The following is a 14992-nucleotide window of genomic DNA, read 5'->3' on the forward strand; positions in this document are numbered from 1 at the left end:
CAATAACGGACACACAACTCAAAAAAGAAATCCACACCAATTTTAGAAAAATAAGATTTGTTTGTATTTTATTGTAGGACCAAGATCTTCGCAATAGGGTTTTTAAATATAAATACTTTTCACTTTCAAAAATCGACACGTAGAACAATTTCTGCATAGTTCAATGTTATCCTATAGGGAAGACAATATCGAGGTTAAACAAGCAAGTAGCACACTTACAATTCCAGTCAATCTGTTCTCTTGCTAATTGAGCACGCTCACTGAACAACCTTTTGAAATCACTGAAATCCAGAGAAGACAAAGAAAGGGCTGCAGTAAAAATATTGATCTCCCAAGCAAAGTAAAGGCTGCCTTAACATACGATAGCCAGGGGATTCTATATGCTTGGTCAAGGGCTATGCAATCCATTAGAATCAATTGATTGAGCTTCAGCTTCTCCCTTGACAAGATTTTAACCTATCACAGTAGTAGGCCAAGAGCCACTATGTCTGTTATATGACTAAACCCAAGCTCTGCATGCACAGAGACTGCAGGGGTGCTTTGAAGTATCCTGCTTTGAGGAACCTGCACTACTCATCGTAAAAGCAGGTTTTCTGCTACTTGTAATTTATAAATCTTTAAAAAAAAAAAACTTGCTTCCATACCTCAGCAGGGACAGATAAATGTTTAGTAAGACACTCGGGGACCAAGATCCCAGTCAACATGCAAAACTAAAAACCGTCCCAGTGGATTTAAGAAACTCAGATCTCTATCTCTATATGAGGGGATTCCAGTTATTCTTTGCATCAAATAGCACCCCTAAATATGGGAACACAGAGTCTCTGCTAAGGGTATGAAGGGCCACTTTAAAGGTTTTAGAGATGGTATGACGTTGGCGAACAACCATAACACGCGACTTTGAAAAACAAACAGATAAGCCCAAACTCCCCATGAAAAAGACAAACTTGTCCAAGAGTAGGTCCAGACCCCTGGCCGTACGAGCCATGAGGACTTCATCATCGGCATATAACGGCACGGGAAGGGGTCTGGTACCCACCTTCAGTCAATCAGCCTAAGCAGATAGAAGGGCAAGCTCCAGCCCATTTACATATAGGGTGAACAAAAATCGCACAAGAATACACCCCTTTTGTACACCTCTTCTTGTAGAAAAGGACTGGGTGCGAGCTACACCCTGTGAAAGCCGCAATGAGGCGGTGGTATCATCATGTTAATTGGCTAAAAAGGCCACAGTGTTCGGATCCACCCCCATCTGTAAGACCATAGCCCAGAGTTTAACACGATTGACCCCATCAAAGGCAGACATGAGATCCATAAAAACTAAATAAAGGGATTCAGACCAGGCAACTGTGTATTTCTTGAATATGAGATGAAGATTCATACATTGGTCCGAAGTAGACCATTCTAGTAGCCTATTGAGGAGGACTCTACCCAAGACCTTCACTACTGGGTCTATTAATGATATGGGACGGTAACATTGGGGATTGTCCTTATCCCCCCTTCTTAAATACAGGCACAATTTCCACCGTAGACCATGAGGGAGGCGACCCCTCCTGTGCGGCCAAGTTTAAAACCAGAGTCAAAAGGGGCCCCCAGATCTTCACACTGGACCAAAATAGGGTTGGAAGAATTCAACCTGACCCGAGGCTTTGTTGCTCGATAATGCCAAGATGCCCTGGGTGACCACTACTGTACTATCCACACCCTGCCCACCCTCACTTTGATTATAGACACCCTTAAAATGGTTGACATATTGTTCTTCGGATATATGAAGACACATTGTCGGACCTGACATATGCCCAAGGTAGGGCCTGTTTACCACCTTCCAAAAAAAGGGAATTATCTCCACTCTTGCTAGCCTGACAAAGATCATTCAGGCCATCTCCCTGAGGGTAGAATTGCTGTCAGCAAGAGTCTGTAAGCCAGCTTACAACCTGCAACAAAGGTGCGAGACCTCTGCCCAGGATGTGCATGGATTCTAGTCCGAGAGAGCAGAGGTTCCCCACCAAGGGGTCCAGAAACGTGTGTGTGTGTGCGCGTGCGTGTACATGTGCATGTGCGTGTGCATGTGCGTGTGCGTGTGCATGTGCGTGTGTGTTTGGCAGGCTGCCTAAAGCTAGTCAGTGTCCACACCAGGGTCGGTAATACAGGTACAATAAATCCCACTCTGGCATCAGTGTGGATTTATTGTGAGGATTAGTTTGATACCAAACACTCCTGTGTACAGTCAAGCCATCATGGTGCTGTGGGACTCAAGTTGTCTATGTCCATGCACTCTCGATGGCTTCCCTGGCACTTACAACATTAAGGAATAGACCCCAATATTGTAGGGGGCATATGCACAAGTTACTACTTGTGTAACGATATATCTGTAAGAGACATTAGTTAGTGATAGATTCCTTACCTTAGAATATCCCCAGGCGTCAGACTGGATACGGAAACTTTTGCGTAGCAATACCCCTGCGTGTCGGTAGGCGTCGTCCGCGGCTCCGCGTCAGTCATCGGCGTCATTAGCGCGGGAATGACGTCTGAGTACTTAGACACCGCCCTCGCGCGCTGACGTCAGTTCTCATACACAGCTTTTCCGCGCCAGATACGCAGAGCCATGATAGAACCAACACTGGTGCCATGAAACTAGGGCCCTGAAAGGGGATGACCTTATTCCTAAATATCGGTTCGCAGAACGGGGAGGATGGGTGGGTCGGTAAGGAATCTATCACTAACTAATGTCTCTTACAGATATATTGTTACACAAGTAGTAACTTGTGTATCTGAAAGAGACACGTTAGTGATAGATTCCTTACCTTAGAATAGATTCCCCAGCAATACCAACCCCGGTGGTGGGTCTGCGAACCAATAATCACACCAGTAAGTCCAGGAGGACGGAACGGCCAAAGAAGCCATCCCTCCGGACTTGGCATTCCAGGCAGTAGTGTCTCGCGAACGTGTGCAGCGAGGCCCACGTAGCTGCCTGACAAATGTCCTGCATGGGGACGCCCCGGCTCAGGGCAGTAGTAGTCGCCGTGGCCCGAGTGGAGTGGGCCCTTAGCCCAACAGGAGGTTCCTTCTTAGCCAAGGAGTAACACGCTTGGATGCACAACACGATCCACAGAGAGATGGTCCGCTTGTGCACCGCCCGTCCTTTCTTAGCGCCCAAGTAACCAACAAAGAGTTGGTCATCCTCTAGGACTGGCGTGTTCGATCCAGATAGTAAGAGAGCGCACGTTTTGCGTCCAGACGGTGGAGCCTCTCTTCCTCTTTGACGTCATTCGTGATCCATCATGCACCTTCGGCTGAGCTCGTCCGCCCTGGCATTCAGAGAACCTGCCAGGTGTTGAACCACCAACGTCACGCCCTGACGTTCCAGCCACTGCCAGAGGCGCAGAGCCTCCTGGCATAGGGTCCACTACCCCACCCCGCCCTGTTTGTTGCAATACCACATGGCGGTGGTGTTGTCCGTGAACACCTCCACTACACTCCCCTGGACAGAGGAGAGGAATGCCTTCAGTGCTAGACGAATCGCCCGAAGCTCCAGAAGGTTGATATGGAGCTGGGACTCCGCCGGAGACCAGATGCCTCTGATGTCCGCCTCTCCCATGTGGCCTCCCCAGCCCTCGAGGGACGCGTCCGTCGCAACTACATGCTACGGTTGGGGAAGACAGAGGGATCTGCCGCTGACCCAATCGCGGTCCGTGAGCCACCACTGCAGCTGTCTCGCAGTGCCCTCCGAGATCATGACATGGTCGGACAGGTTGCCGTGATGCTGGGCCTACTGAAACTTCAGGTCCCACTGCAGAGCCCGTATCCGCCACCTGGCGTGATGCACCAGAAGGATGCAGGAGGCAATCAGCCCCAGAAGCCGCAGCGTCAACCTGACCGAGACCCGGGATAAAGGCTGAAAGATTGGAATCTGAGCCTGAATATCCCGGACACGCTGTTCGGGAGGATAAACCCGAAACCGCACCGAGTCGAGGACCGCTCCAATGAAGAGGAGCTTCTGAGAGGGGCACAGGTGTGACTTCGGCACATTGATGGAAAACCCCAGCTGGTGCAGGAGGTCTGCCGTTGTCTGGAGGTGGCTGACGACTGTCTGGTGCGAGCCTGCCTTCAACAACCAGTTGTCGAGGTAGGTGAAGACTGAAACCCCTAACCTGCGCAGATGAGCTGCGACCACCATCATCACCTTCGTGAACCCGTGGGGCGCTGGTAAGGCCTAAGAGGTGCACTGTAAACTGAAAGTGCTCGTGGCCTACTGTGAACCGCAGGTAGCGCCGGTGGGCCGACAGGACGGGGATGTGGAAATAGGCGTCCTGCAAGTCCAACGCTACCATCCAGTCTCCTGGGTCCAGGGCAGCTAAGACCTGAGCCAATGTCAGCATTTTGAACTTCTCCTTCCGAAGGAAGCCGTTGACGTTCCGTAGGTCCAAGATAGGGCGTAGGCCCCCTTTGCCCTTCTTGGGTACCACAAAGTAGTGGGAGTAACAACCACACCCTACTTCTGGCCCAGGAACGCGCTCGATGGCCCCCTTGGCCAAGAGGGCCGTAACTTCCTCTTGCAGAAGTTGCAAATGATCCCCCGACACGCGGTTGTATTGCGGTGGCATGGCTGGAGGGGTCGTCTCGAAGGGGAGGGAGTAGCCCCTCTGGACGATTTGCAGCACCCACACGTCCGACATGACAGTGCGCTAGTGGAAGTGGTGATGGCGAACCCTGCCCCCCACTGGCGTCACATGGGCCTGAAAGCGCGGACTAGGAGGGTTTTGAGGCAGATGCTGCAGGGGAAGGACGTCCGACGTGACAGTGCGCCAGTGGAAGTGGGGATGGCGAACCCTGCCCCCCACTGGCGTCACATGGGCCTGAAAGCGCGGACTAGGAGGGTTTTGAGGCGGATGCTGCAGGGGAAGGTGTGGACTGGCCGCGCCGTTGTCCCTGACCGCCGCCACGGCGGTTTCCACGGCCGCCACCACGCTGTGTATTAGTCTGCGGCGCGTGGCTGGTAGCACATGTGGGAGCGCCCCTTCCTTGGCCACGAAAGGAGCGAAAGGCACCCTTTTGCTGGCGTGGGGCCGAGGGGCCCAAGGACTTGGCCGTAGCCCTGGAGTCCTTAAAACGCTCAAGCGCATGGTCTGCCTTGTCGCCAAAGAGGCGACGGCCATCAAACGGCATGTCCAGAAGTGTGGCCTGGACATCAGCCAAAAAGTTGGCGGTCCTCAACCAGGCGTGGCGTCGAACAGTCACCGTCGTTGCCATCGCTCTGCCCAGTTAGTCTGTGGTATCCAGCCCACACCGGATGGAGTAGCGTGCCGCATCTCGACCCTCCGCAAGGGCTTGGGCGAGTTTAGCCCAGACCTCCTCTGGACATTGTGGCAGCACGTCCGCGACCGTGTCCCACAGAGTGTGGGTGTAGCGGCCCAAGAGGCATGCGGTATTGACTGACCGCAGTCCCAAACTCAGGGACGAGAACACCTTCTTACCAAACTGTTCATACCTCTTGGATTCCGATCGGGCGGAGCTGTCGGGAATGCGGTCTGGGAAGTGGAGGCCTGGATAACCAGGCTCTCGGGGGTGGGGTGGGTGGACAAGAAGCAAGGGTCACCGGAGGCGGACGGTAGCGTCTGGCCACGTTCCTATCCACAGGCGGACCTGTAGCGGGCCTGGACCAGGTGCCCAAAAGAACGTCACACATGGCCTCATTAAACGGTAGCAGAGGCTCAGCCGAGCTTGACTGCGGTTTAAGGACCTCAGTGAGGAGGTTAGTCCTCACCGCCGCGACGGGGAGCTCCAGGCTCAAGGCCTTGGCCGCCCGCGTCAACACTACACTGTAGGCTCCCCCTCCTCCGTAGCCATGGTTGGAGGGGAGACAAAACCAGTGTCTGGCGAAGTGTCCAGTCCACTGGCATCCCCAAGCTCACATGTCCAGTACTGTTGAGACTGGCACTCCTGTGCCAGAGGGTCCACAGATCCCTCCCAATCCCCTTCGTCAACCATCACCTGATATTCAGGTTCAAAGGATGGGGCCGGTTCGTGGCGATAAAAATTTCCAAACGACGTCGAGAGCGGAGGGCAGCGGCACCGCTCCGGCGCCGAATCGAGGGTAGGATTAGGGACGGCGTCGCCCGTAGGCAGCGCCAGGGGTTACACCCTCGGGGCCGGCGTGGGTGAAGTCGTGAGGTAGACCGGCGACGACCCGGATCCGGAAGCGGACCCAGTGGGGGTCTGAGGCGCCGGGACCGAAACACCCGACCCGCTAGACCCCCCCAGCCAGGACCTCTGGGCCCGATGGCGCCGCGGAACTCGGCGGAAGAGGGAGGGACCTAATGGTCATGAGGTACCGCTCGACCTCCTCAGGCGTTGCATCGTGCCCAGGAACCGAAAGGTGTGGGGCAGGATGTGGCGCCCGCGCCTCCGTCAGAGCCGCGTGGGTGGTTCACACGAACCCCCGGCCGCGTCGCGAGAGCGTCGGGGTGGGTCGGAAGAGCCCAATGGCAATAGGAAAGGGTTATGTAGAAGTCCAAAAGAGAAGAAAAAGCCACCAGGAGGTCCCTTCATGGATATTGATAGCCCCAGGGACTATTTCAGTTACTTGGAGTCACCTATTTCTTTATTTCTGACCTTGTGACTCCAGAACGGTCTTTTCCACCATATTCCACCCCAATAAACCAGATAGGCTTGGGGAAGCCTCATCCACCTGACCTCTGGCTGCCTGGTGTCTTCCTTTAGCAACCTGTACAGCCCCTCCCTCAACCCCTCCGGAGGCTGGCAGACCTCACACGGCATTTCACAAGTGGAGACAGACTTGTGCGGATCTTTATTTTCAACGCTTAGCGGTTGCCGACGTATGCGGTTTCTGTATCCAGTCGGATTAGTTTCACACGACGAAACACGGATTGACGTGTAAATGCTGATTTCGAGAGCAAGAGTCCATTACACTATACAGACTTCTGTCTATTGACGCACTTCAGTTCCCCCCCGCTGGTGCAAGTGGGTGCATTTTTCAAATCGTCGTACCAAGCCCAGATTACTCGAGTGCAGAGACTTGCACAATTACACGGACTGTTGTGTAACTTCTATCCACCGATCCTGAAAACCCAAAACCCTAATTGTAGTGGGTTTACAGATCATTGCATATACCTAGGCTGTCAGTCTTCTTCCTCACTGGGTGCCTGGCTGGGTCCCAAGGGAGTACCCTTCCTACATTTTTCACTTCCTTGTGGTGCACTAATGTCACTCTGATAGCGACAACCTCCTTCTCATATGTCCCTACATCACTAGGTCCAGAAGAGACCGCTTATTTTTAAGGGGCTCGAAACGCCGTTGACAAAACCTAAAGCGAACCATTCACCAGTCCCTACTACTAATTTAGGAGGCTGTGTTCATTGTACATTACTTTTGATGGTCGACTTTATTATTGTTGGAAACCACTTTCCTATGTCACAATTCCTGTAGGTTCCATGTTCACTGGGGACACGATGCACTTCTTTTGAATTCAAACGTGATGATTTATGTATAAAAAACTGTTGATATTACAAACATTGTGTGGTATATGGTTTTTTCTTTTCTTTTGGACATCTACATAACCCTTTCCTATTGCCATTGGGTGTATTTTCTATTGTTATTAATTACACTTTCCACAGGTACCATTGTTTCTGTTCATGGACTACTTACCCTGGTTCCATGTGAGTAGGGTCTCCCTTGTTTTTCTTTACACTTACCTATAGCAGTGGTAGATGGCATGGCACACAGGGAGTGTGCCATGTCAACTTTAGCATTTTGTCTGCTCCAGGCCATGCATGCTGCAGTGGCAGACTGCAAGGCCTAGGTGAGGGCTCCCTAGGGGACCCTCTTCATTCCCAATGCCTTGGTACTCAGGCAACTTTTACTAGGGTCTTATAGGGGGCCTGAAGGGCCAACTAGGGTAACGTTTTTAGGGAAGAAGCACTAGCAAAGGGGGCCTGATTTGCTGTCTTACCATCCTCGTTCTGCTGCGGGCCAGAGATCAAGATACAGATGCAAAACACAGTTTGATTATGAAATAAGGATTACAAATAGTGTGAAAATATTTAAAGTATTTCTTGCTCAAATTCTTGCATAATACACTTGGTGAAATGTATGCAAGGAAACACCGCAAGATTCCTGAGCTTTATAGCTCGGATTGGGCACATTAACCTCAACTTTGAGTTGCCAAACGCATACTGGAGAGGTAATACTGCACACAGTAAACACTGGATCATCGGTATGTATATTTGTCGGTTGTATTGTTACCTCTCCGTATCCTACAGCATTCATAATGAGGACCCCTTGTCAATACCGGGTTTCCATATATATTTAACCAGCCAGTGAAGACAGGTGAAAAAATATTAATTCTTACAGAGACGTCACTCATCTAAAGTAAAACACCAACTGGCAGGAGGACAGGGCTTTGGTCCATAGCATGCAAACATGCTCTTGTAGAGCTCTTTTCCTTCAGAGAATAAACAACATGTCAATTTAACATTTAAAGATAGCAGTTGCCCTGAAAGGAAAGGGCCAGACTTCAGAACGACTACAGGATTGTGGGTTGCAATGGGGTCCATTTCTGCTACAGGAGGTACTCATCTGTGGCGTTCACATTCCAGCCCCGAATTGGGCTTTCTCCAATATTTCCAAAAGGGTAACTTTCTGAACATTCATGTCTCCTTTCATAATGACATAAAAGGTGGAAACCAGCAAAATAATGTTTACTTGGCAAAGAACCAGCTCACCATTTTGATACACTATTGGCAGAGAAGCTGAGATGGTCAATACTAGACCAATTGCAACCACAAACATTGAATAACATGACTAAAGATATGTGGTAACAGTAACTTGCCAGTTGGGCTTCCAGAGATTTTATCTTGCTTTCATATACAGTTTTTTGTTCAGAAAGTTCTTGCTGTGCCATCTCCTTTGCTATCTGGATACCCTGTATCATTTCTTCTTTGGCTTTCAGTCGGGCCTCTTCAATTTCTGCTTCGAGTCTAAGAGAAATGGTGGGGAAACGCATTTCAATCAATATAATCATATCCACACATTTAAATTAGTTTTGTGTAGATCAATAGTACACCTTTCAGAGTTTGACAATGAACAACGTAAATATGGTTATGTAAGGACCTCAATAAAAAAAAATTATATGATTTAACAGCCTTTATGATGGAAAGGCCACTGAAGTACAGCAAGACAGTTCAGAGTTCCTCTTTATCCTAAATGTGTTCATATGAAGATCAGATCAAGATATAGGACTGGGAGAACAACAACAACTTGAAAGACTTGCCAAACTATTTTTTCATCTTTTCTATTCAAAGTGATATGCCCTTAAAAAAGCACTGAAAGAAACCGGTATAGAAAAACGAGGCTTAAAATAATAATTAATATCCTAGTCTTTACCTGTGTTTACAGCTTTCAATCATGTTCCAAAAGTAAGAGAATTTTATTTATCAATGTTTTGTCTAACAGCGGGTATACAACCTTGATAAATTGCTTTAAATACATATATTGTCTGTATAGGTTTCACACATACAATATATCTGCCTCATGATGAAGAGTATTAAATATTCAAAGTGCATTGAGGTAAAAAAGAAAGATTGTTGGAATGTTTCAATGGCAGCCCCACTTTCAGAGGCCACAAAGGTTAAAGGGATATAAAAGTGTATTGAAGCCTCACAAATTGATGTTCTGACGATAAATAATATGTGAACTATAAACAATGTAAATAAATACATGTATAACAATATTTAATTACAATAGAAAAGACGTACAAATACAGAGTATTATGTGACTTTATCTGCCAGGTGATACAGCCCATGTAGAGAGACATTACATAAAGTATGTTTTAGGTATCAGGGCAGGAGAAGGGAAAACTAAACAATAAATGTTCTCTTTTTACTCTATATAAGAGTGCTATAAGGTAATGCGAACACGGAGTGGAGAAGGCCAGTGTGGTGCAACCTCACAGGGAGGAGGCATTGTGACTCCCTACCCGAGAGTGAATCAGGGCACTAGAAGTACTCCCAGACTGGGGCAAGTTAGGAAAATATGGACCACATTGAGTCCAGCAAAACACATGCCTAAGCATGGGCAGTGTGCACCAATTGGATATAAGGAGCCAGCATTACAAAGCAGAGAAATCATTTTTGTTTTGAAGCATCAATATGCAGAGATGATGTTATGGTTTCCAGCTGGAAAAAGCCCTTACCGGTCACCAGTGACCCTCCAAAAATCATTAGAAGTATCTGAGCTAACTACCTACGGTCAAATGGATGCTTCTGTAATGAGATTTCTGCCGTTTAATGTTGAACACCTTTCTTTAAAGGCAGCAACTAGGCTGGCTTTCATACTAACATGGATTGTACATAATTCTAGACTTTCCCTATAATGTTTACAGGGTTTCATCAGTACTTACTCAATTCATTTACTGTTAAGGGACCCCAGACAAGTCTCAAACTCATCCCTGCTTTTAATATCAAACCCTCTTCATGTTTCAACCCCTGCTCTTACTTGCACAATCACAACACAGTCTATTGAAACTTCCGTTACAGAGGAATGAACATCATAGGGCCAAAATCCTTGGGTGCAATTGTAGATCGCTCGTCCTAAAGATATACGACCACTTGTAATATTAGAAGTCCTAATTCCCCTCTCCTAGCATCCTTTTCATATATTCTTCATTTCCTATTTACAATATCCCAATTTACTTAAAATGCTCAATAAATAAAAACAGGATTCTTTATATGTTGGTTTCAAGCAGCTTTATTTGTTGTTCATTAAAATACTAAACAAAGCAAAAGTGTTCTTTAAAGTAGTGTCCCTTAACCTGTAGTCCGAGCACCCCTGGGTCCTATAAGGCCTACTCAGGTTATCCACAACAGTTTTACAAAATTAATTCAAATTAATACTTTAAAATGAATAAACTATATACAAATAGAGAAACTTTTTTTCTACATTTGAGTAAATTAAACGAAATATTTCAATAGTTGAGCATTTATGGGGTGTACACTTGTTTTTGTATTTTTGTGCACTGTTATATGGTTCAAATCATTGATGTTGCTTAAGCGGGTTTGCCAGCTTCCAATGATGACTCAGTTGGGGTCCAGGGATTCTAGTAATGATTCAATTTGGGTCCATAGAAGCCAAAATGTTAAGAACTGCTGATTTAGAGTGTCAGCGAATTTACAAATGATGCTATTGCTTGCACAACAAAGTATAAGGCATTGAATTATAGTATGTATCGATCAAAAGAGAATCAACCTTGGATCATGTTAATGAGCACACTCGTTCTAGGAGAAAAACATTTTTCTTAAAAGGAACTCTTACTCACTAAATGCTATTCAGTGACATGCTACATCATCAAGTTCCACCTAATCCTTTGAGGATCTGGCATGCTATGACCTTTTTCCTTGCGAGGGAGCACTTTTTAAGGAAAAGGGATGTGGGGTCTATATGAATTGAGGGTTAAAATTGCCTAAGCTTGTTTTTGAGCAGTCTTGATCAATGTTTGACATCAAATGCATAAAGAGCGCAAAGATGAAGAAACAATATGGCAACAACATGCTAAAAAGACTGGAAAGAAAGCTCATCAAGTAATTTGTACTTTGCAAGCAACTAGACTAGATTTTAGAGATAGTCCACAAGAAAGGAAGGCGCACTCTGATTGAAGTCAGTCAGGAAACACATACATAGTACAAAAAGTCTTCTTTTTATTAAAGTTGTTTGTTTTTAAAACCGGCACACAGCGGAATTTAAGTTTTTAAAACCGGCACACAGCGCACACAGCGGAATTTAAGTTCTTGACCTTGGTCAGCTGTTATGTTCGTTTTTTACTTTTGTAAATCCCTTAGATTTTAGATGTGTTCAATATATGTGAAAAGGTATCTTTACAGTACCATAGTTTAATATTACTTACTATACAGTTAAAACAGACACCCCATTTTTCTCAAAAATGCTAATTTTTTCAAAAGCAAAACAATTCTGATGGATGAGAAAATGAATTCAATCTAAATTAGTTATTTTTTTGTACTGGAGGTTTGTTATTAGGATGCTAATAACCAATATTCTATTTCCATTATGTATTAAAGGAAAAAATGTTTTCTAAACAGCCTATATGGCAATTTACCAACAAGATGAGTTAATAACTAATCATAGACACAAGGTGCAAATATATAGTTCAGAGGAAACTGTATTGTCTTGTACATTGAACAGCAACACTTACTGTGATCTCTGTGCATCTAGCAATTCGTTTCTAGCAAATTCAAAATCTTTGATACCATCACTTGAAAGTGCAGACCCACAAGATGCTCTTTTTCCTTTTTGCACCTCCACTGGGTGATTGAACCTGAAGTAATGGTCCCCGCCAAGAATCACACGGTCTCCCTGTAAAATAAAATGTCATACAGTCATACAGTTAGTTAAGGACATAAAACAGAAGATCTAAAAAAACGAAATATAAAAAAATATATAGATCATGCTACCAGACCATGAAAAGAATCTCTCCTAGGTTTTATGTCCTAAAATACACAATTATTTGAGACATTCTTTAGAATGAAAAACAGGAAGTTTATGAGGCACTTTAAACCAATTGTAGATGGCTCAAAGAATTATCTTGAAGTCCCTTTAGAGACATAGATCAGTCTAGTGGATGTACCCAGCAGGATGATTAAACAGCACATTGATCCACATTAAATCAATATAAAATATTTGCATGTTTGCAGCCATCTGAACGATAAGCAACAAGTGAAGGAACATAATCCAATAGTTTCACCACGTGCTATTGTTATTGTTTTCACAGTCATAACCCCTTAAGTGCATGAGGTCCACCAAGTAGCAAATATGGTCGGTTATGGGATAGTAAAGAAACATGCATTTTCTGTTTCAAATATTTTTACAGTTTTTTCCCTCCAAAATGAGCGGAGAGGAGCCTGAGTCGGTTCTAGACGTGATTCTGCTAAGGGATTCTGTCCCCAGTCATTCACCTGGGCAGAATAAACACCATTTAGGGGGGACGCAGACATGCAGCGTGTGTAGCCGCTGGGGGGCAGAGGAGAGGAGCCTGTGCGGGTTCTAGACGGGATTCTGTTGGGGGATTCTGTCCCCAGTCACCTACCTGGGCAAAAGAAACGCCATTAAGGTGTGACGCAGACCTGCAGTGCGGGTCGCACCTGGGGATGCGTCCGGGCTAAGGGTAGGCCCGTCCACACCCGTCAGAGGCTGGGCTGGGCTGGGCTGGGCTGGGCTGGGCTCCCTCTCTAACAGTGACTCTAGCAAGGTACTGTGCATATAGTTTTTATTACCATTAACTTTAATACTCCCTCAAATAATGGCTAGAGCGAGCATAGGGGTTGAGGAGTAGCGGGAAGCCTTGATGTGTTTTTAACAATGGCCAGATCTGGTCTTACCCATGAAATAGAATTAACTGAACGGCGCCTATCATTGGAGCCCATGCTCCACAAGCGCACCTCTTTAGGGGGTCAAAGTATGGACAATGCCCCCACACAGCCTCTTTTTAACTGAACCACGAGCCCATACGGCGATTGTCCCTGAAGAATTCCCTACTGTGAAATCTATTACCCAAAAAAAAATCTACTAGGGGTTCAGCCTCGCAAATACAGCTGGATACTAATCCTGAATAACCAGTTAAGAGAAGAAAGGGTGGTGGACCACAGTCGCAAAAGCCTGTGAAAGTTACTTGACCTGTCAAATCAAGGGGGAATGTTCCAAATGAAACTGGACCGAGTATCATTACTCCCTCTACCCTGCCCCCACCGATGAACGATGAGGATACATGGAAGAAATTAGTAAACAAGGTCTCCGCCCTTCTGAGGCCCCTTCTACTCAAGTTAACTCAAATTGAAGGGAGATTAACCCAAATGGAGTCCCAGGGAGCAAACAACTACAGCTCCCTCAAGCTTCTGCGCCATGGGTTGGGCTCTGGTCCTGAATCACACCTACAGGCGGGGATCAGTCTATCAGAAACTGTAGTCGAGCGACCCCACCAAGATCCGTCCTAGTCCTAGAACGTCTAGTCTTCCTCCTCGACGCTGAGTATCCTTTTGACGTCGACGAACATCTCCTTGATGTCGACGAACGTCGTCTCGATGCCGACGAGCGTCTGCTCGGCGTCGATGGCCGTCTCTTTGACGTCGACGAGCGGTGCCTCAACGTCGATCGTCTCCTCGACGACGGCGATCTCTTCGTCTTGACGTCACTGACTTGCGTGTCGACGCCGATTGTGACCGGCGGTGTTGCCTCGACGGCGAGCGCCGGCGTCTTGACCACTCTCGACGATGATAGCTCGACGACGAACCAGTCCTCGACGTCGACCTCGTCGAAGGTCTCGACGTCAGTCCCCTCGACGTCGAACGTCGACGCCGCTTTGACCCGGAGCCCCGGGAAGACGGGGAACAGACTGTGGTCATTCCTTTCGATGCCGAGTGGAGACCGGTGGCGTTTTCTGGCCTTTTCTTTACCGGGGAGCCCCCCAGAGTCCGACGCACGGCCAGAGGAAGGAGCCCCTTCATGCCCAGATCCACCTTGTCCTTGCTGCCTTCTCAGCTCCAAGCCTTGGAGCCTGGTCTTCTCCCTGACCTTGAGGGTCCTTTAAGGGAACTTCATACAGATATCACACTCCTCAGGAACATGGGCAGAAGGCAGGCACAGGATGCACACACTGTGAGGATCCGATTTTGCTTTTTTTCTGGAGCACTCAGGACATTTTTCAAATAATGCAGGCATATTTGATAAAAGAGCAGCCAAAACAGCAGAGAAACTGCAGCCAGATGAGATAAGGCAAAAACACGTCGAGTGAACACACTCTAACACTTTTAAAAGTGCACAATTAGTAGAAAACAAACCCCAAAAAAGGGAGAGCTCAATGCTCCAGGGTCCTGCTAGCAGGAGCCGGAAAAAAGAACTGAAAGTGGAGGGAGTTGCTGTGCATTCTGGGATACCAGGAGAGTTCTGGAAAGTTTCCTTAAAGGCACGGTAT

The 14992-nt window shown here is 47.1% G+C and overlaps 1 protein-coding gene across 1 annotated transcript in view; it reads right to left on the bottom strand.

Moving 5' to 3' along the window:
- Positions 1-14992, bottom strand: part of KIF14 (kinesin family member 14) — a 625766-nt gene that overhangs the window by 347611 nt on the left and 263163 nt on the right. The window contains exons 16-17 of the mRNA XM_086957758.1: positions 12221-12381; positions 8846-8993 (exon numbers count right to left, since the gene is read on the bottom strand). Of these exons, the coding sequence (XP_086813884.1) occupies positions 8846-8993; positions 12221-12381 (309 nt within the window). The remainder of the gene's footprint in view (positions 1-8845; positions 8994-12220; positions 12382-14992) is intronic.

This window comes from Lissotriton vulgaris, chromosome 1_1 (genome assembly GCF_964263255.1).
Source record: "Lissotriton vulgaris chromosome 1_1, aLisVul1.2, whole genome shotgun sequence".
Classification (NCBI taxonomy): domain Eukaryota; kingdom Metazoa; phylum Chordata; class Amphibia; order Caudata; family Salamandridae; genus Lissotriton; species Lissotriton vulgaris.